The 21,729-nt window shown below is 37.6% G+C and overlaps 2 protein-coding genes and 1 pseudogene across 2 annotated transcripts; all 3 read left to right on the top strand.

The window, feature by feature from the left end:
- The first annotated feature begins 763 nt into the window (after positions 1-763).
- On the top strand, positions 764-1,711 carry LOC129629331 (olfactory receptor 51G2-like). The gene has a single exon (XM_055549333.1). It carries the CDS (start codon positions 764-766, stop codon positions 1,709-1,711), a length of 948 nt encoding a protein of 315 aa, XP_055405308.1.
- Positions 1,712-10,615: 8,904 nt separating this feature from the next.
- Positions 10,616-11,575, top strand: LOC129627807 (olfactory receptor 51G2-like). Its single transcript, XM_055547307.1, has one exon. It carries the CDS (start codon positions 10,616-10,618, stop codon positions 11,573-11,575), a length of 960 nt encoding a protein of 319 aa, XP_055403282.1.
- A 364-nt stretch (positions 11,576-11,939) lies between these two features.
- LOC129627806 (olfactory receptor 52Z1P-like) lies at positions 11,940-19,774 on the top strand (annotated as a pseudogene).
- The last annotated feature ends 1,955 nt before the right edge of the window (positions 19,775-21,729 follow it).

Raw genomic sequence — 21,729 nt, 5'->3', positions numbered from 1 at the left:
CAGTAAACAAACACATCAAGCTCAAACCCTTCCTGCTGTCTTCCTGTCACAGATATTACTTTTGATGTCCTGACTGCCAAAGCAAAATATACATCTGGTAATATCAGGAGTTCAGAGTTAATATTAACATTTTTATATACATTATTTCCTAACCCCTGAGCATTCATTAGATACAATTATCTGAATCTTGGTTTCCTTACAATCCTATTATATTATAAAAACTGTTTTAGATTATACATGGACTCTGTGCTCTCAATACAGAGTTACCCTTTGCATTTTTTGTACCTTGAAACATCTTCTTATGAGGAAGGAATTTTCTATATGTGAAGGGCCAAATTTGATTCTGATAACCAGGACAAACCACCAAGAAGAGAGCACAGCATTATTCCCCAGGCAGAGGTCAACAGCCTTTTTGGCATCAAGAATGGTTTGCCTGGAAGACAATTTTTTGCCTCCAAGACCAGGAGGGTGGGGAGGGGTGGCGTTTAGGGATGATTCAAGTACATTACACTTATTGAGAACTTTATTTCCAATACTATTACATCACTTCCACCTCAGAAGATCAGGCATTAGAACCCTGAGATTGGGGGAACCCTGTCCTAGGGAAATTTCTACAGGAATATGATTCAGTATAGTGACCAGAGAAGTATTACTGTAGGCATGGGCCAGGGGTACCAAATGGGATGAGATGATAGAAAATGCTATGAAAGAATAATATTTTCTTGCTTCCACAATTTTTAAAGGGCAAAATTCTCTCAGAGTTATGGCAATTCCTATCAACAACAATGCCAGAAGTTTCTTCTTCATACTGATGGATTTCCCAGGACTGGAGACTGCTCATTGCTGGACAGCTATTCCTGTCTGCTTCATCTATGTTCTCTCTCTGCTAGGCAACACCACCATTCTGTACATTGTCAAGTCTGTTCCCAGCCTCCACACTCCCGTGTACATCTTCCTCTCCATGCTCTCAGTGGCTGACCTGGGGCTCCCAGTTTCCACACTGCCTTCCATGGCAGCTGTTTTTCTCCTGGGCCAGAGGAAGGTGGGAGCTGCAACCTGCTTTGTGCAACTCTTCTTCATCCACACATGCTCAGTAATTGAGTCAGCTGTGCTGTTGGCCATGGCTTTTGACCGCTGTGTGGCTATCCGAGAGCCCTTACGCTATGCTACCATCCTGACAACCAAGCGCATTGGGGCCATTGGGCTGGCCAGTGTGACCCGCAGTGCTGCCCTCCACCTGCCCCTGCCTGTACTCCTTGGAAGACTACAATTCCTACCTGTCAATGCACTGTCACATTCCTACTGTGTTCACCCTGAGGTTCTGAGGATGGCCAGTTCCAGCACAGTTGTGAACAGTGGCCTTGGGCTCTTTGTGATGCTCTCCACATTGGGGCTAGATGCGGTCCTCATTCTCCTCTCCTATGTGATGATTTTGAAGACAGTATTGAGCATTGCTTCCAATGCTGGACGACTGAAAGCCCTCAATACTTGCATTTCCCATATTTGTGCTGAACTATTATTTTATACTCCACTGGTCAGCCTGTCTGTGATCCATCGCTTTGGGAAAAAGAAGCTGCCAGCTCAGATATACATGCTTCTCTCCTATTTGCACTTTCTTGTACCTCTAATGCTCAATCTGATTGTCTACACTGTCAAAACCAAAGAGATTCAAGCACGCATTCTGAAGATGCTCCAACCCAGTAAACTCTGAGCCTCAGGGTTGAAATCCTGGTTATGATTACCAGCTTGCTGACTGAAGATTTCTCACAGAGGAAGCAGAGAATTCTTTTCATACAATCTATCAATTAATTAGTCAGAAACACTGACCAAAATACTTTATGGTGTTTTTCCAGCCTGCTTAACAGTGCCTGCTTAACGAAAAACAAACTAACCAACAAATGTGGTTCTTATTTGACAAAGTCATTATCAGTCTGCAGACTACTCAGATTATTGCAGAGGAAACCGAGAGCCTCCTGAGAATATCATTTTCATGTAAAAGTAAGCAAATTAGAAGAGTAGGATTCCAAATGACATCTAATGATGCCTTCCAACTAAAAACCTAGAACCACACAAGATTAAGCTCAAGAGAGCCTCACTTTGTTGTACTGTCTGAGAATTTGACAAATATGTGAAATCAAAATATGTTTTTCTTATGATTTGCATACTAATTCGAGATGTGGGTTACCCTGGTTACTGTAAACCAGTAGAATATTTCAAAAAATTGAAGTGCATTTTGAATAAATAAATACATTAATTATCATAATAAAATGAAATGTATTACAATGTGAATATTATGCAGATAAGTGTTTCTTTAAGCTTCATGAGGTATAAAAAGCAGATACAGACTCCAATATTCTTCAGCCCTCTGAATGTAAAGCACTGCTCCTCACTTTCTAATAAAGACATGGGATATTCTTAGACTTCATAAGCTATTATGTTATAGTCTTTGAATGATGAATACCATGTACAACTGAATTTTCTCTGAATTTTAAGGAGGATTTAAAAGGTAAGCAGAGTTGTCATCCTGCAAGGCCATTTTTATGAGCATTGACTAGGCTTTCATACACAAGTCAAAGCTAGAGAAACTGATTTGCTCTGGTGTCATGGTTTCTTTCTTTCAAAAGTAAATCTTGAGTTAACTTCTTTGATAGAACTGCTCTATTACAAACATAATCTGTACTCTTGATATAGGGAAGAGCAAATTTTGACTCTATATTGCATCTGTTTCTTTCATTTTAATCTTTGCTTACCATTGCTTTTGTTCAGTAAAATGATACTGTCTATACATAATGGTCTGCCATAGGGAACCCTGCCCCTCTATCTGAATGTTAAACCAAAATGCCTTTGTTCAGGACCCTGTCCACATGTAGATATCTACAGGAAGGAAGACATTAACACATCACTTCCCTGAGACTGGCCATTCCAGCAGATATTTGTAAGATTAATGACCTTCTCCTTTTACTTCCTCACCTTCCCCCTCCAACATCTGTGTTATATGAAAGAATCTGGCATCCAGACCCAAATAAGATGTTATTTTTAGACAGTAGTCTGCCATCTTCTACAGCAACCAGCTTCCTATATAAGGTCGTATTCCTTGCCTTAACACCTAGTCTCTTGGATTTATTGATTCTTTATGTAGTGAGCTTCCCTGATAGCTTAGTTGGTAAAGAATCCGACTGCAATTCAGGAGACCCTGGTTCAATCCATGAGTTGGGAAGATCCCCTGGAGAAGGGATAGGCTACCCACTTCAGTATTCTTGGGCTTCTCTTGTGGCTCAGCTGGTAAAGAATACACCTGCAATGCAGGAGATCTTGGTTCATCCCTGGGTTGGGAAGATCCCCTGGAGAAGGGAAAGGGTACCCACTCTAGTAATCTGGCCCAGAGAATTCCATGGACTGACTGTATAGTCCATGGGGTCCCAAAGAGTTGGACAAGATTGAGCAACTTTCACTTTCATATGTGGTAAGCAGAGGGAGCCTGGATTTGGTAACACTAGGTAACATTAGGTCAAGTAAGTCTGTCACTCACAGGCTAATACTTTCCTCCATTAGGAAGAGAACTGCTCTAAATTTGCATTCAATTTCCCCGTCTGAGCTTGTAAAATACAGTCAGGCAGAAAGCCCAGATGGATATGAATTTCACATCCTGTTTCCTTTATCACAAGAAATCAAAGATCTTCCTGCTTGTTTTTCAAGGTTTGGTATATTTTACATATCTTGCCCAGAGTTAGAGTTATTTATTTATTAGTTGGAATATGTTTAATATCTATTATTTCTTTATAACATATAATATGAAGGTGGAAATTTAAGTGGAAAAATTTTCAAGCCTCTATTTTTCTGCATTCATACTCAGGGATTTGACAAGTAAGTGTGTCTACAAAAATTAAGCTTTCATTTTATTTTGCCTATACAGTGAAACAAAGAACTTTACAAAACATTATTTCATAGTAGCATTAATTGTCTTGGTTTTCAATGCTGTGGCTAAATTTCTAATTTCTATTTAACTATAGAGACATGTCCTCAAAGTTGGAAAGTCTTTCATTTTATTGAACTTTAAAATATCTGTGGCAACAATAGAAAGTTTCTTTGCTGCATTTGTATGACCATTATTAGCATATAATCAATTTAATGTTTAATATGTGCTTTTAAAATAACTTACTAGTGATTTGTATATGTTATTATATTAAAAACTCATTATACTATTATAAAATAATAATCATATTAAAATAACAGATAATTATTAGAATATTTAAATAACAAGCGTTATTTAAAATTTTTTTTTAAAATTTTATTTTATTTTTAAACTTTACATAATTGTATTAGTTTTGCCAAATATCAAAATGAATCCGCCACAGGTATACATGTGTTCCCCATCCTGAACCCTCCTCCCTCCTCCCTCCCCATACCATCCCTCTGGGTCGTCCCAGTGCACCAGCCCCAAGCATCCAGTATCGTGCATCGAACCTGGACTGGCAACTCGTTTCATACATGATATTTTACATGTTTCAATGCCATTCTCCCAAATCTTCCCACCCTCTCCCTCTCTCACAGAGTCCATAAGACTGTTCTATACATCAGTGTCTCTTTTGCTGTCTCGTACAAAGGGTTATTGTTACCATCTTTCTAAATTCCATATATATGTGTTAGTATGCTGTATTGGTGTGGAGTACCTGGTTTAATCCTCAAAACTACGGTGAATTAGCTCTTTTCACTATTCCAATTTCATGGATAAGGAAACTGAGTCAATGAGAAATTAAATAACATACCCAAATATTCTGAGGTATTAAGCGACAGAGTTGAGATTCAATCCTAGACAGTTTAACTCTAGGGCCATTGATGTTAATCATATATCTGTTACTTCCCAATGGTAGTAATATTATATTTTAGGGACATGAGAAATGAGGCCCAAAAGAGCCTGCACATTAGACAATTACCAGTAAAGACTTTTTTCAACTCAGGCCTTTCTGATGTTGAAGCTTGTACTCTCAAAAAGGCCGATTGCTTTTTAATTGGAATATATAGGGACTCAGTAACTGAAAAATTCTGCCTTGGCAGGTCCAAAGAACTTCCAATCACAACAGAGTCTTTGGCCCATTGCAAAACTTGTTTGGCAGTGACATGGTAAAAGGTAGTGCTTCCCCAAAGCCCAGAGTGTTCAGCAAGGGAGAAAATTCAGGAATGTACCCAGGAGAGGGGTGGGAAAGGTTCTCAGATCTTATCTCCTTCTGGGTAAGTAAACAATCTGTGAGGTTTGGAGGGGAAAGAAGGAGGAAAACCAATTTGCCAAGTTTCCTTATTAGTGCTAGTTTAAGGACTTGTTAATATGTTTTGAATTAAGACCCTGAAAAAGGATATTATACTGAAGATTTAGAGGAAGAAAAGGGGCTCTTTATCTTCAAATATTATCTAGGAGCTATTGGATATGTTTCCTAAAGAATTTCTCAAAAGTATTGTCATAACAGATAGAACTAATTAAATGGCAAGTAGGACCTGGCAACTTATTTTCAAAAGTCCCCACTGTCTTAAATACAGCTTGATATGTATATACCTGAATTTCCAGGAAGATAGATTCTATGCTTCTTAAGGTAGATAAGCTAAAGTGAAGAAAAGTTTAAGGAACAAAATGGTATGGGGATTGCTGGTTTGTGAAGACAGTTTGAAAAGAAGGTCTGTTTCTCCTTGCAAGATGGAAGTGAACAAAAAGATCTGAATTGATAGGCCTAAGGTGATCAAGATTAATTGCAATTTTGTCTAAATCTCTGAAGAATCAGCATTGAAAAAGTGCCTTGGATTTTGAGTATGGTAAGTAAATTTTCTAAATTAAAGGATGGACAAATATTCACAGTTATTATTTACTTTCTAAATACTTTATAGAATACTAGGAACTGTTCTATCCACTGTCTTAGTTTATCTTTAAGTAAAACTATCAGATTGACGAAGTGAAATTAGCATAGTATATGTGAGTGTATGTATGCAGTGTGAGAGGAGAATCCTTTATGAACATGAAACCTATTCTCTGATTGTTTCCTATTACTATCATGGCAGAATATTCTCTCTCAATGCTGTTGATCTGAATCCTAATGTGCCTAAGGATTCTATGGTCATTCCCTGTGCCTCAGCTGGTAAAGAATCTACCTGAGATACAGGAGACCCCGTCCCTGGGATGGGAAAAATCCCCTGGAGAAGGGAGAGGCTACCCACTCCAGTATTCTGGCCTGGAGAATTCCATGAACTGTATAGTCCATGGGGTCGCAAAGAGTCAGGCATGACTGAGCAAGACTTTCACTTTAATGTGCCTGCAGAAGAAAATAAAATATTGGTGTTAGAAAATCCAGTGTGGCTTCCCACTTTGTACCTTGATGCCACAGGTTTTCTCCTAGTTGGAAATCTGTGGACAAAACAAAAGGAGGAATTCCTATGAGGAAGAAGCTCACAGTGCATCCTTAACTCTTGTGGAAACAGCTCTTGTTTAAGTTCAAGTTTTGTCCAAGTTGCTTTGTTTGTTTATTTATTTAGTATTTTATTGCTGGAGCCTGAACCAGAGGCAGGTACCCAGACTTTTATTCTGCTTCTTACAATGAAATCCCTTCACTCAGAAAATACTTTTTTAAAAAATATTAAAGCAAGAAAAATCATCACATACACGTGAATACACACACAAAAAAACAAAACTTTCCCTCTCCTAGGCAGTCAGTTTAGTACAAAACATAAAAAAAAAATAATACACACTACATATATGAACATCTCAATGTCTTCTTTCAGAACTCCATTTTCTCAAAGACTAAGTAAGTGATATAATGCCAGGAACCTTGAATCTGCTTATTTTAGAGGCATTCATTGTACTTTTACCTATACATGTAAAACCTGTGAGTGAAGCAAAGGGTCTTTCAATCTGTAAAAGAAATGTTAAAGATTCTTCTCTAACTTTGAAGAAACCCCGGGGTGAAGATAAGATGAGAATTCAGTAATTGTCTAGAAATTTCATAAATCTGTATGTAAAAAGGATAAAAAAGCATGTCCAACTTCCTACAGCAGCAGAATTTAGTGGACAGATTAATTTATTAACAATGTGATACTTTTCAAACAGATTCTTTACCCAGTGAGCCATCAGGGAAGTCCTGAAAAAAATTTTTTTTTTCAAATAGTATCCTTATTTATTATAATCTCTACAGATTATAATTATATGATTATATATTATAATCTCTACAGGTTTCTTTAATCTTTAATGATCTATGGTAAACTCATTTGGTAGAAAGAAAGTGAAAGTGAAGTTGCTCAGTCGTGTCTGACTCTTTGCGACCCCATGGACTGTAGCCTACCAGGTTCCACCATCCATGGGGTTTTCCAGGCAAGAATACTGGAGTGGGTTGCCATTTCCTTCTCCAGGAGATCTTCCTGACCCAGGGATTGAACCCGGGTCTCCCACATGGTAGGCATTGTAGGCAGACGCTTTATGGTCTGAGCCACCAGGGAAGATCCAAACTCATTTGGTACATCCTACTAAAACACTCTGTTTGTGACTGTCTTTGTTGATCCCATCTCAGAATTTAGCACTAAGATGCAAGGTTTCTTTCTTTGTCTAAAGAAAGACTTAAGGATTTAAGTCTTTCTTAAAGATAAAGGATTCTCCTCTCACACTGCATACATACACTCACATATACTATGCTAATTTCACTTCGTCAATCTGATAGTTTTACTTAAAGATAAACTAAGACAGTGGATAGAACAGTTCCTAGTATTCTAGTGTTCCTTTTCTCTTAACTCATGACTTTTGATTCTCCCCCACTTTTTTGTTTTAGTGAGACTTCAAGAGCACTGCACTCATCTATTTACTAAGCAATACTATTCCTAAGAATGTACCACAGTGACTCTCAGACTTCAGTTTGCATCAGAATTACCTGGAGAATTGGTTAAAGCACCTTAAGTCTGGGCTTCTTCCTGAGAAAGCATCATTCAGTAGGCTAGGGTGGGACCTAATAATTTGTACTTATTACAATTTCTCATGCTGCTGATACCACTAGCCCAGGGTCCACACTTTCAGAGCCACTTGCTATATATTCAGCGCAGAAGAGAATACCACCCTGACCCCTGAAGCCCCAGCAAATGGAATACAGTTTTCTTAAGTGATGGTATTGGTTCTAGAAGGTTCGCCTAACTCTCTTATTTCTTATTGCAATTATATCTATCGTAGATATCTACCTCTATTCCTTGATACATCTGTATAGGACAGGAAAGACTGGCATGCTGCAATCCATGGGACCACAAAGAGTAGGACATGACTGAGCGACTGAACAACAACAACAAAAACCCAACGACTTAATCACATACACAAAAATCTCCAACTTTCTTGTTCCTTTTCATCCTTCTGCTTTCTTCAATTGCCCCCTCCTCAGAGAACTTCGACCTAAACTGGCAGTCTAAAATAACACCCCCTTCTCTTTCCACATTGTTTTATTTTCTTCACATATTTGAAATAATATTGACTCATGCATCTCTTTTTATTGAGATCTTATTATTTTTTTCATCATTCTATTTCCTGAATCTTGAGCATTGCCTCAGACAGTTTAATTACTGACTGAAAATGCAGGCATCTAATCTGATGGTAAGAAAGTAGATTACAATAGACAAACCTGAAGGGGCCATTATGAAGGAATTTTTAAAAACAGGAATTCATGAGAGTTTTTAGTTTACTTTGATTTAAAGATAAGGTTTGTGAGTACCTCAAGTCTGTTTGACTGGCATTTGTCTTCCAAGCAAAAATATTCAGAGTAAAAAGCACTGAGTCAGAGAGGATCACTTCCAGTCCTGGATCCTCCTTTCACTTATTTATTTTTAAAATAATTCTACTTATTCCTTTATGGCTGTGCTGGGCCTTTGTTGCTGCATGGGCTTTCTCTAGTTGCAGCAAACTGGGGCTACTCTCCAGTTGCAGTGTGCAGGCTTCTCACTACAGCAACTTCTCTTGTTGTAGAGCATGGGCTCTAGAGCAGGCTGGCTTCAGTAGCTGCAGTATGTGGGCTCAGTAATTGTGACTCCTGGTCTCTAGAGTACAGGCTCAGTAGTTGTGGCGCACGGGCTTAGTTGCTCCATAGCATGTGGGAACTTCCTGGACCAGGAATCAAGCCCGTGTCCCCTGCATTGGCAGACGGACTCTTTACCCCTGAGCCATGAGGAAAGCCTCCCTCCTTTTATTATCTATGTAAACTTAGGAAAGTTAAGTATTTGAATTATTCATGATTAAGTTGTTTTGTCTGGAAAAACTGATTTGCTACATTCTGAAGTTTGAATTGCTTTAAAATGGTATATATGAAAATGTTCTATAAACTACTTTAAATGAAATAAAAAGGTAATGAACTATATATTTTTACCTGCAGAAAAAAAAAATGAAAGAATTCACAAATATGCAGACCTCCTTTTCAAAGAAAGAATACTGGATTGCATTTTTCCTGGCATATAAAATGAAATGTGATAAAGAAAAATATCAATACCATCTGAAAAAAAGTCTATGAGTATAAGATTTAATAAGATTCCTCAAAATTAAATTACCCTTTTCATTGTGATTCTTTAATGTTTTGTATTTCTGGAAAACTGTAGTAATTTCCCTTTGTTTATGATTAGGAAGGAAAGTGAAAAAACTTTCAAATTGAGTTCTCTTTCACTGTATTCTCAAAAATGGAACTCATAATGGGCAAAGTATTGGAAGGTGGTTGAGATGGCATGGAGTGACACAGTGGCCAAAATTCAAGGGAGAGAACAACGAGAAAACAAAAGGCCTACTCTCAGATTTTTATACTCCTCCAGAAATTACTTTTTAAGTGGAGCTAAATCCTGATTCCTTGGCAAACAAATGTCTTTTTCTAGTTTCTATAATTTCATAAATATAATGCTGAATAGTTACTGATGATCCTTAAAGTGTCTGTTCAATATGCAATGAGTTAAGAATCATTCTATTCATATGTTATGCATGTACATATAAGACATTGAATCATAGACATTAGACAATGAATCATATTTGGATAAATGTCCATAACTTGGCAGTTTAGATTGCATGTAGAAAGGCTTCATTTGTGTGCTCACAAGGGTGTGTTAATGTGTTAAAGGGAACCATGTTTTAGTATGTATGAAGGTATCTCTCTGCAAAATTCTCATGTTCACCTTATTAAAGAAGTACTTACTGAAAAGTATGTGAAGGAGATCCTGACAGGGAGTGAGGAAAACTGAATTCTGCTTTTAGATCAGACACACTGACTACACTGGAACCTGGATTTAATTTCTCAGTATGTGTAATGTAGAGTTAGAATCAATATGGTCTCACTCCTTTTCAAGAACCATGATTCAAACTCTGATTTAGGGTTAAATTTTGTTGTGTGGCTCCAGAGCCAATCTTACTACATATGCATGATTTCTTGTAATAATTCAAACTCTCTTTTTTTTTTAAGGGTTTCTGATCTATGAACTAGGGGGAATACTTGGAAAAATTAAAAGGCTGTAATTATCAGAGGATCATTTGGAGTGTCTTGTCAATGTATTAATTTATAGAACAGGTTCTGACCCAGTAATCTTTTCATTCTAGGGCGTGTGATTGTACTTTTGGAGTTCCACCCCTCAGGTCACCATGGCAGACTCCAACCACACTGGCACCTCCTTCTTCCTCACAGGCCTGCCAGGCCTTGAGGCTGTGCACACGTGGCTCTCCATTCCTCTGTGTGCCATGTATGTGGCTGCTCTGGCAGGAAACAGCCTGATCCTGTGGGTGGTGAGGTCAGAGCCCTCCCTGCACCAGCCCATGTACTACTTCCTGTCCATGTTGGCTGTGACCGACCTGGGGCTGTCTGCCTCCACCCTGCCCACCATGCTCTCCATCTACATGCTGGGAGTCAGGGAGGTGGCCCTGGATGTGTGTCTGGCCCAGCTCTTCTTCATCCACACCTTCTCAATCATGGAGTCCTCTGTGCTGTTGGCCATGGCTTTTGACCGTTTTGTAGCTATCAGCAAACCCCTGCAGTATGGTACCATCCTCACAAGTCCCAGGATTGCCAGGCTGGGGCTGGTCATTGTGGTACGCAGCATCGGTCTCCACATCCCAGCCCCCATCATGCTGAAGCAGCTGCCTTACTGCAGGACTCGCCTGCTGTCCCACTCCTACTGCCTGCACCCAGACGTCATGAAGCTGGCCTGTGCTGACACCCACATCAACAGCATCTACGGTCTCTTTGTGGTGCTGTCCACACTGGGGGTGGACTCTGTGCTCATTGTCCTGTCCTATGGGCTCATCCTCCAGACAGTGCTGTCCATTGCATCCAAGGCTGAGCGCCTCAAAGCCCTCAACACTTGTGTCTCCCACATCTGTGCTGTGCTGCTCTTCTACACACCTATGATTGGCCTGTCCATGATCCACAGATTTGGCAGAAGAGCTTCCCCTTCCAGCCATGTACTGCTCTCTTATCTGCACTTTCTTACACCTCCATTGCTCAACCCAGTGGTTTATACCATTAAGACCAGGCAGATCCGACTGAGGATGCTTCACCTCTTCCGCTCAGATAGGACCGGCATCAGAGATGCTCAGGATCATTAAGTCTTTGGTAGAGACAGAAAAAGCATGTAAGACTCCATCATAGTTTTCTAATGAGCCACTGAACATAAAGTAAGTCCCATAATGACGAGAAGAAGACAGGGATGAGACACACAACGACTTCCACAGAAAGTTCTCAGTCATGGGAAGAAATAACCACATCAGTGACTTATTTTTCATTAAACAAAGTTCAGCCTCTGTTTTAGAAGAAAAGTTCATAAAATTTAAGGCTCAAGAGGAGAATTGCCATTCTAAATGGAAAAGGAACTCTAAAGAATTACTTGCAAACTTTACAAATGTATTAAAAAAAAAGGACATAAAAAAAGCTTTTCATGGGAGTTTAGGAGAATTTGGGGCAAATAGGGTTATGGGTATGTTTGGAATTCAGTGATAATAGAAGTATTTTGGAAAATCTCCATTAAATATAATCTTCATGAGGAAATGAATTCTTTATCTATTGTTGACAATTACATCCTCTTTCTTTAACATAGCACTTGCTATTTATTAGGTGTTTGGCTGTACTTATGAATTAAAGGATAAATGAGTGCCTGGGTTATATTTTTGAGGAAGACTAGCAAGAAAGAAGTATTCATAAGGCAATAAATGTAATTATAGACACGTGAAAATCAAACACAGGAGTACTTCTTAGTTTCCCTTTTAGGGCATTTCAGGATTTTGCTGTTTCCCTCTATTTTTCAATATTAATTTCAAAGATGGTCTCAATATTCTGCTTTTAAACAGCAAATATGTTTGGCTAGAGTTATAATCCCATTTTTTGAATAATGAGAATGAAAGCAAGAAGATTGTTCCTTCAGAAGGCTCACAACATATAATTTTAATAAGCTTTGATCAAACATTTTAAAAGCAAAAGTATTCATAGTAATGATTATATGATAAATGTTGCTATGGTACTTCATCCTGAAGTGTTTTTTGCCGCTTTTAGGACCTCATTAATAATCTAATAGGTAAATAACCTCTTAATCATGAAAAAATATTCTTAGAAACTAGTTTTTTATGATCAATAAATTAGGGAATGAGGGAGACCAGGAGAACATTCATGGTTCAAATTGTTGTTAATTATAACTGCAAATCATCTAATAATAAAGGTATTTTCATGTCATGAACTGTGAAATTTCAGCTTATTAGTCACTATTTGAGCTGAAAATGGGAAGCAGAGAAGTGAGATTCACCTGAGAAGTGGTATTACTTTGCCACTTTTTATGATATACTGTGATAATAGTCATTCTGTAATTGATGTACACAATACACTCACTGCACTCAATATGCCAGCAAACTTGGAAAACTCAGCAGTGGCCACAGGACTGGAAAAGGTCAGTTTTTATTCCAATCCCAAAGTATGGCAATGACAAAGAATGTTCTAACTACTGCACCGTTGCACTCATCTCACATGCTAGCAAAGAAATACTCAAAATTCTCCAACCCAGGCTTCAACAGTACATGAACCAAGAACTCCCAGATGTTCAAGCTGGATTTAGAAAGGGCAGAGGGACCAGAGATCAAACTGTCAATTTGATTTTTAATTTTGATTTTTAATTTTAATTGTCTATTAAATCACAGAAAAAACAAGAGAATTCCATAAAAATATCTACTTTTGCTTCACTGACTACACTAAAGCCTTTGACAGGGTGGATCACAGCAAACTGTGGAAAATTCTTAAGGAGATGAAAATACTAGACCACCTTACCTGCCTCCTGAGAAACCTATATGCAGGTCAAGAAGAAACAATTAGAACCAGACATGAAACAACAGACTGGCTCCAAATTGGGAAAGGAGTACTTCAAAGCTCTATATTGTCACCTTGTTTATTTAACTTATATTCAGAGTACATCATGTGAAATGCCAGGCTGGATGAAGCACAAGCTGCAATCAAGACTGCTGGGAGAAATATCAATAACCTCAGATACGCAGATGATACCATCCTTATGGCAGAAAGTGAAGAGGAACTAAAGAGCCTTTTGATAAAAGTGAAAAAGGAGAGTGAAAAGCTGGGTTAAAACTCAACATTCAAACAATGAAGATCATGGCATCTAGTCCCATCAATTCATGGCAAAAATAGATGGGGAAACAATGGAAACAGTGACAGACTTTACTTTCTTGGGCTCCAAAATCACTGCAGATGACTATAGCCATGAAATTAAAAGACACTTGCTCCTTGGAAGAAAAGCTATGACTAACCTACACAGCATATTAAAAAGCAGAAGCATTACTTTGCCAACAAAGGTCCATATAGCCTAAGCTATGGTTTATCCAGTAGTCATGTATGGATGTGAGAGTTGGACCATAAAGAAAGCTGAGCACCAAAGAATTGATGTTTTTGAACTGTGGTGTTGGAGAAGACTCTTGAGAGTCCCTTGGACTGCAAAGGGATCAAACCAATCAATCCTAAAGGAAATCAGTTCTGAATATTCATTGGAAGGACTGATGCTGAAGCTGAAGCTCCAATACTTGGGCCACTTGATGTGAAGAACTGACTCACTGGAGAAGACCCTGATGCTAGGAAAGATTGAAGGCAGGAGGAGAAGGGAATGACAGAGGATAGATGGTTAGATGTATCTCCAACTCGATGGACATAAGTTTGAGCAAGCTCTAGAAGTTGGTGATGGATCAGAAGCCTGGTGTGCTGCAGTCCATGGGGTCACAATAGATCGGAGACAACTGAGCAACTGAACTGAACTGAACTGAATTGATGTACTTGGGCTTCCCAGATGGCACAGCGGTAAAGAATCTGCCTGTCAATCCAAGAGATGCAAGAGATATGGGTTCAGTCCCTGGGTTGGGAAGATCTCCTGGAGTAGGAAATGCAATCCACTCCAGCATTCTTGCCTAGAAAATCCCATGGATTTAGAAACCTGGTGGACTGCAGTCCATGGGGTTGCAAAGAGTTGGCCATGACAGCATGCATGCAACTGATTTACTAGAGTATGCAAATTATTAATTCTATACCCACATCTAAATAACAAAAGCAGTAGGTGTATATGGTACAGATATTTAGATTCCCTTCAAACACACTTTTGCAAAACAATTTTAGTCAGTTCTTTCCAGGTGGAATAAGATGTAGTATACATTCTCAGGATTTCCAAATGCAAGATCAAAGGAGCAAAGGGAACTCAAGACACATTGACAACAGCTGCCCAAGCTAAACTGTAAGGAATTAGCCAATGTGTTTTGAGTTGTCCTTTGCGAAGCTGTGACACAGAGAACTCTTTGTAGGAAATTGTATAGAGGAAGAGAGTAGGAAGGAGCTGTAGGGGAGCCCTTGACAGGGGATTTATCTCTTTAACATTTATCTCTACTCAGTATGAGACAAACTCTCTCTCTTCCCAATATACAAAATATTTTCTCTGCAAATTTTTTATGCTTTTTTTTTTCCAGGTGCCATAGGCACAGGGCAGGTCTGAAATTTCATCTTGTAAGATTCATTGGTTATTCTTATTCATAAACTATTAGAAGTTTGAGAATAATAACTATACAAAGGAAAAAGAAGGTATATAAGATGATTGTAAAAAATATATGTTTGTTGGAAAAATTAAGAAGCTATATTTTAAACCTCAACTAGGAATTTTCTATGTCCTAATTACCCCCAATTGTGCTTAAATGGACAGAGAAAGCATTTAACATAAATTAAAAAAAATTTTTTTTAGTTACAGTGGCTTTATCTTTAAGCCACAGAAAGGTATGAGAGAAACTAAAGTGTATATGGGAATGGAAGAAGTCAATATTAAAGGGCTGCGATACTGTATGATTCCAACCAACTACATGACATTTGGGAAACAAAAAGCTATAGACACAGAAAAAGATCAGTGGTTGTCAGAAGGGTTAGAGGGAAGGAGAAATAAATAGGTGGAATACAGGGAATCTGTAGAGCAATGAAACTATTGTGTATGATGCTGTAATGGTAGATGCATGTCATTTGTCAAAGCTCAAAAGATGTACAATAAAAGACTGAAGTCCTAAACTATGGACTGTACTTAATAAAGTGCCAATATTGCCTCTTCAATTGTAACAAATATATTACACTAATGCAAAAGGTTAATATCAAGACAAAATTTGGTGGGTAGGGTTAAGGGAATATATAAACTCTGTACCTTCTCATTTTTTCTTTAAATATAAATCTGCTCTATAATGTGAAAGTGAAGTAGCTCAGTCGTGTCCAACTCTTTGCAACCCTGTGGACTGTAGCCTACCAGGCTCCTCTCTCCATGGGATTCTCCAGGCAAGAATACTGGAATGGGTTGCCATTTCCTTCTCCAGGGGATCTTCCCGACCCAGGGATCAAAGCCGGGTCTCCTGCATTGCAGGCAGATGATTTAACTGCTAAGCCACCAGGGAAGCCCGCTCTATAATGTAATATATGTTAATTTTTAAAAGCTTCACTTCAAAAGTGAGAGTCCTCCAAATATTATCACATTTTTCTCTCATTGAAACTTTAACATATTTCAATAAAGGAAAATTGGTAATATGCTGACATATTTTAAAAGTCTCAATAGTTTGTCACAATAGGTGGCTCAGATGGTAAAGAATCTGCCTGCAATGCAAGAGACCCAGGTTTTATCCCTGGGTCAGAAAGATCCCCTGGAGAAAGGAATGGCTACCTACTCCAGTATTCTTGCCTGGAATACTCCATGGAAAGAGGAGCCTGGGAGGCTACAGTCCAAACGGTCACAAAGAGAAGGACATGACTGACTAACACTAACAAGTTTGCATAATGAGCTGGAAAAAAGTGCAGAGTTGTTGCTAACAAGCTGTTCTGGGATGGAAAACTATCAAATGAAATTTAAAACTGGAAAATCCAATTATGAAATATGAAAGATAAATTTAGTTAGCTAATCCAAATGTTGACTGCAGGTCTCTGTTATAAAAGCAGTTGCTCAGCATGTAAAATACCCAAGAGTTCTCAGCCCAGAGGTTATTCCCTAGGCTGCTTTTCATGGACATCTATGTACAGTACAGATGCATCTATAAACATATATCTTTCTACACCCCTATTAGCTAGACATGACTTTTTGCCTATAACCTGGGAACATCACTGTGGGAATTCCAGATTTTCCTTTTTAGGGTCTAAGGGTTTAGAAAAACCATGCATCTAAAAGGTAAATTAGAACAGTTTCAAGCTTATAACTGTGGGTTCTGCAGGCCTGAATTTTAAAGCAGGCTTCCCATACTCATCATGTATGTAATGTGACCTTGAGAAAGTCCCTTAAAGACTAAATTCCTTTCTATGTAAAACTGTAATGCTAAAATGACTACTTTATATGGTAGTTGTGACTGTTAAATTGGATAATTAAAGTGGTTAGAATAGAATTTAGGAAAATGCTGAGCACATTTTAAGGACTGATAAACACTTGCAATTATTATTTTTACCATTACTATTTTATTGTCCATTTCTGTGCTGATATCTGATATGCCTTCCATGTAAACCCGCTGACATTTTCCATGTGCCTGCTGTACAGCAAAGCCAGGCCATACTTGGGGACATTCAGATAAATGAAACAAGACTTCAGTTTAGCAACATTAATAATATTGTGGCTATACCTCCATATTTTTAATGAACAGACATTCAAAAACCTCTCAGAGTTTTCAGTAAAAGTACTTTTACTTATTCTACGGGTTTGCTTCTTGATGAGGAATTTTGTTTTTTTCTTCCTACTGGAATTTCATGAAAGGGGTGGGAGAGAGAGAGAGAAGGATCAATTTGTGTTGATAATTTGGTAATGTGCCTTAATTCTTTGGTAAGTATTGGGATAATTTGAAAAGGACTTCAGTTAACTTAAGGGAGTACAGCTAGATATCTTGAAATGCAGAGTAGTTTTCCATTTGCTAGACGGTGTGACAATCTCACATGAAAAGTAAAGATTGTGAATTCCAAAATTTGTATTGTTCTTTTTAGATGAAATAATATTTATTATTCATAACTTTGAAACATGCTAAGTTTCAGTCAAATATTGTGAATTTATATATATATTGCCTTTACCAAAAATATTAATTTTGACTGCAAACATGACTGACTAAATTTATGTTTTAAATGGGCTTGAAACATGGATAGTTTTTAATTTGAGGGTTTTTTTTTCCAGAAAATATTTTATAATTTTTGATATATTGAAAAGAATTGCTGCTATTGAGAAAAAGTTGCTGAAATTTGATCTTATTCTTTTGTTAGTGAATATAAAAATTGCAGTCACTCTGTTCTTTCAAAAATTTTTTCAGTAATAGATAGTGAATAACACTGGGCCTTGACATTTTTCAGTGACTTTCTTGTTCTGAATGAGATATTCTGTAATATTCTGAATTTTGTGTTCATTGATTCTATTTCATGATCCCTGAGAATTGGTCTTAAATGATGGTATGTTTAATATTATAATTTTTGTACAACAGTTTAAACGTCATGTTAATTTGAACATTGTCTTCAAGAGTTTAGATGAGGGGCAGATGAGTAAAACTTTTTTTTTCTTTATTGTAAAAAAACTTAGACCAAAGAAAATATCTCACCCCCTCAGGATTGAAACAAGATTTCAACCTTTTATTCTGCCTCCAATTCTATGTCAGACCACCATTCCATCTCCTCCCAGTCAATCTGTCCACTGAACAATGGAATATTAATTCTCTCCAATCTTCATTTCTACCAAGATGAAGCAGAGAGAAAAATTACCTTTTCAGTTTTAAAAACGTATTATCAAATTAGAGAGAAACACTATATACATAGAACTCTTAAAGGTTCAGAAGACATATGCAGAAATCATATAGTTATAGCCACTGGCATTACAAAAAATAAAAATTTTATCTGATACGAGTTGCCAGTCCAGGTTCGATGCACGATACCGGATGCTTGGGGCTGGTGCACAGGGACGACCCAGAGGGATGGAATGGGGAGGGAGGAGGGAGGAGGGTTCAGGATGGGGAACACATGTATACCTGTGGCAAATTCATTTTGATATTTGGCAAAACTAATACAATTATGAAAAGTTTAAAAATAAAATAAAATTAAAAAAAATTTTATCTCAACATTTCTGATTCACAAATTTTTCAGAGATAAAAAGATTTCCCATAAAAAGGGAGCACTTTGCCAATGATCATTCAGTTATTCAGTAACTTTTCTTAGACCATGTTCTTCTACTTTACAATACTAAAATTAGTACTTTAGACTTGACTCAGTTGAAGGAAAAAGTGCTCTTTTTTACTGTTATTTACTCTGGCTCTTTTCCTTCTGTTTTTCACGTAATAGATTTTGGCCACTTCTTTAGAATAACATCAAACTATACATCCCCTCCCCTCACTGCATTCTTGCTGACTGGTGTCCCAGGATTAGAAGACTTCCAAATTTGGATTTCCATCCCTTTCAGCTTCATGTACCTTTTGGCTGTAACAGGCAATGGCCTGGTTATGGCGATGGTGATCTGGGACAGAAGCCTCCATGAACCCATGTATCTCTTCTTGGCCATGCTAGCTCTCAATGATGTTCTACTTTGTACTGTCATGGTGCCCAAAATGCTTCTTATCTTTTGGCAGGGCCCTTCCATATCAACATTCTCTGCCTGTCTCACACAGATGTTTTTCATTCATGCTTTGTTTCTCTCTGAATCTGCTGTCTTACTGGCCATGGCTTTTGACCGCTATGTGGCTATCTGTGCACCACTCCATTATACTACCCTACTTACAGGCTCTCTCATGAGCAAAGTGGTCCTGGCTCTGGTGGCTTGAAGTGGTCTGGCTGTGGTCACCCCTGGTGTCCTACTCATTTTCCGCCTGCACTTCTGCCAGAGCAACATCATTCACCATACTTACTGTGAGAACATGGGCATTGCTAAATTGGCTTGCAATAGCATTGTCCCTAATAGCATTTATGGGCTCACTGCTGCTCTCCTCACCACAGGACTGGACTTTTTCCTTATCTCCCTGTCCTACTGGTTAATCTTGAGAACAGTCTTCCGACTGCCTTCTAGGGAAGCCCGGACAAAGGCCTTTGGAACTTGTGGAGCCCATATATGTGTCACCCTGATATTCTACCCTCTGGCCTTCTTTTCCTTCTTTACCCATCGCTTTGGACACCATGTACCCAGGCATGTCCTTATCCTCCTGGAAAATCTGTACTTACTGATACCACCTACCATGAACCCCATTGTTTATGGGGTAAAGACAAAAGAGATAAGGATGAGAGTGCTAGGACTCTGTGCCCAACCTAAATGATCCAAGCGTAATAAAGAAACAAGGAACAGGGTGTCCAGGATTGAGAATCAGGGTTAAATGTCAAGTCTAAATAAATCTGGACATATTTATTCCTGCAACATCTATGCAATGAATAAAGCTTTAAAAATTTGTATTTCTAAATGTTATCTTCCTGATATTGGGTAAAAAGGAAGCTAACATACTTGGTGGTACTACTCAAGTACCACCAAGAATTATCTGAACATATTAAGGTAACGTGCCACTGTAGCTACATATGACATGTAAATATGCTTTGGATAATAAACAATGCCTCTTCTACTTCAATTTGCTATGGATAGGACAAAATGTAAACTCTATATATTCACAAATTTGTTTTGATTCCATTCTTACCATAACATCCACAGGGCCCAGAATATACACATAATTAATAAACATTTGTTGAATGTATAAGTATCTTAATTAATAAAAATGCTAATGGTTTTATGTAACAAACCCCCAGTATACCTTATGCATTATATATGACCTACAATTTAAATATTTCATTTCCTTTCCTATCAAAAAACTTTCCTTTTGCTTCCACAAAATATGAATTTCTTATCTCTTTCAATACCTTAGTGTATTAAAGATTCTTTTGGTGAAAAACAATAGAAATTACCTTTGGTTAGATAAAGAAAACAAAAAGCAGGATATTTCATGGTAACAGTCTGTGGATGTCATGACAGCCAAGGATAATTTGAATATCTATATCTCAGGTAGGATTAAAGTCAGCCTTATATAAGACCTCACTAGCAGGAATGGATGATTTCTTTATTGAATCTGGTGACACTATCTGGTCTTAGCTACAATGACTGTGGGATAAGATGCATAATTTCCCTATATTGGATCAGATTGTTCAACCTGGACCAAACTGTTATATCTCTTATTCTGATTTAATGGGGATGAAATTGTGTTAGGGCAATTCTGAAGAAAAGGAAAGTATGATAAGTGGTCTGGATTCTGTTCACTGGATTCATGTGGTGTGTTTATATTTAGCACATGCAATTGTCCTAGTTTAGTTCTTCCTACACTAAACATTCTTGCTAATTGCATTCCATAGTACTAGGACAAACTTTATCATCTATGAACTCTCATAACATAATTACTGCAAAGTAATTCCTTATCTCCAATAAAAAATATTCATCTCTTGATTTATACAGGAGCTAAAATATGTCTCTGGCATCAAACAGTAAAAAAGTACATCATGAACATAATAGAAATATATACATAGTCAAGTGGCTGAAGCAATTTGACTGCCTTGAAAATATTTATATTGTTATAGTTATTTTTATAAATATATATGGCTATTTCTAGATATCCTGTGTAATCACATACTTATCCATGTTATAGGTTTTTTTAAGGAAATTATGTTTTAATATTTATTCAATTGAATGAGTGAATGACTAAGCATACTAATTAAATATTTTACAGCAACATTTTATATAGGAAAAAAAGCTAAATACTTAGATGGTAAACTGGATACTGACATCCTCTGCTCTGATTTTTTGCTTGCTCTCATGCTTTGCTACAAAGGGTTTTCTGCAGCATAAACATGATCAATGCATAGTCCAAAGATTAACATTTGACACAATGAAAACAATATCGTTGCATTTTTGCCTAATGATAGAGGATTGGAACACAATGATAAATTATTATTTGGCCTTCTAGATATCTTATAGATTCTTCAGGTAGGCAAAGAATGCTTTTAGAAGGCAAATAAATACTCATGACTTTATCAAACAATAAAAAGCAAATACATCACTTTGCCAACAAAGGTCCATATTATCAAAGCCATGGTTTTTCCAGTAGTCATGTATGGATGTAAGAGTTGTACCTTAAAGAAGACTGAACACTGAAGAATTGATCTTTTCAAATTTGGTGCTGGAGAAGATATTTGAGAGTCCCTTGGGCAGCAAGGAGATCAAATCAGTCAATCCTAA

The sequence above is a fragment of the Bubalus kerabau genome, chromosome 15 (genome assembly GCF_029407905.1).
Source record: "Bubalus kerabau isolate K-KA32 ecotype Philippines breed swamp buffalo chromosome 15, PCC_UOA_SB_1v2, whole genome shotgun sequence".
NCBI classification, from domain to species: domain Eukaryota; kingdom Metazoa; phylum Chordata; class Mammalia; order Artiodactyla; family Bovidae; genus Bubalus; species Bubalus kerabau.
This window is presented reverse-complemented; position numbering and strand designations above follow the sequence as displayed.

Coding starts and splice junctions, on each gene's coding strand:
- LOC129629331 (XM_055549333.1), top strand. CDS start 764: ATGGCAATTCCTATCAACAACAATGCCAGAAGTTTCTTCTTCATACTG.
- LOC129627807 (XM_055547307.1), top strand. CDS start 10,616: ATGGCAGACTCCAACCACACTGGCACCTCCTTCTTCCTCACAGGCCTG.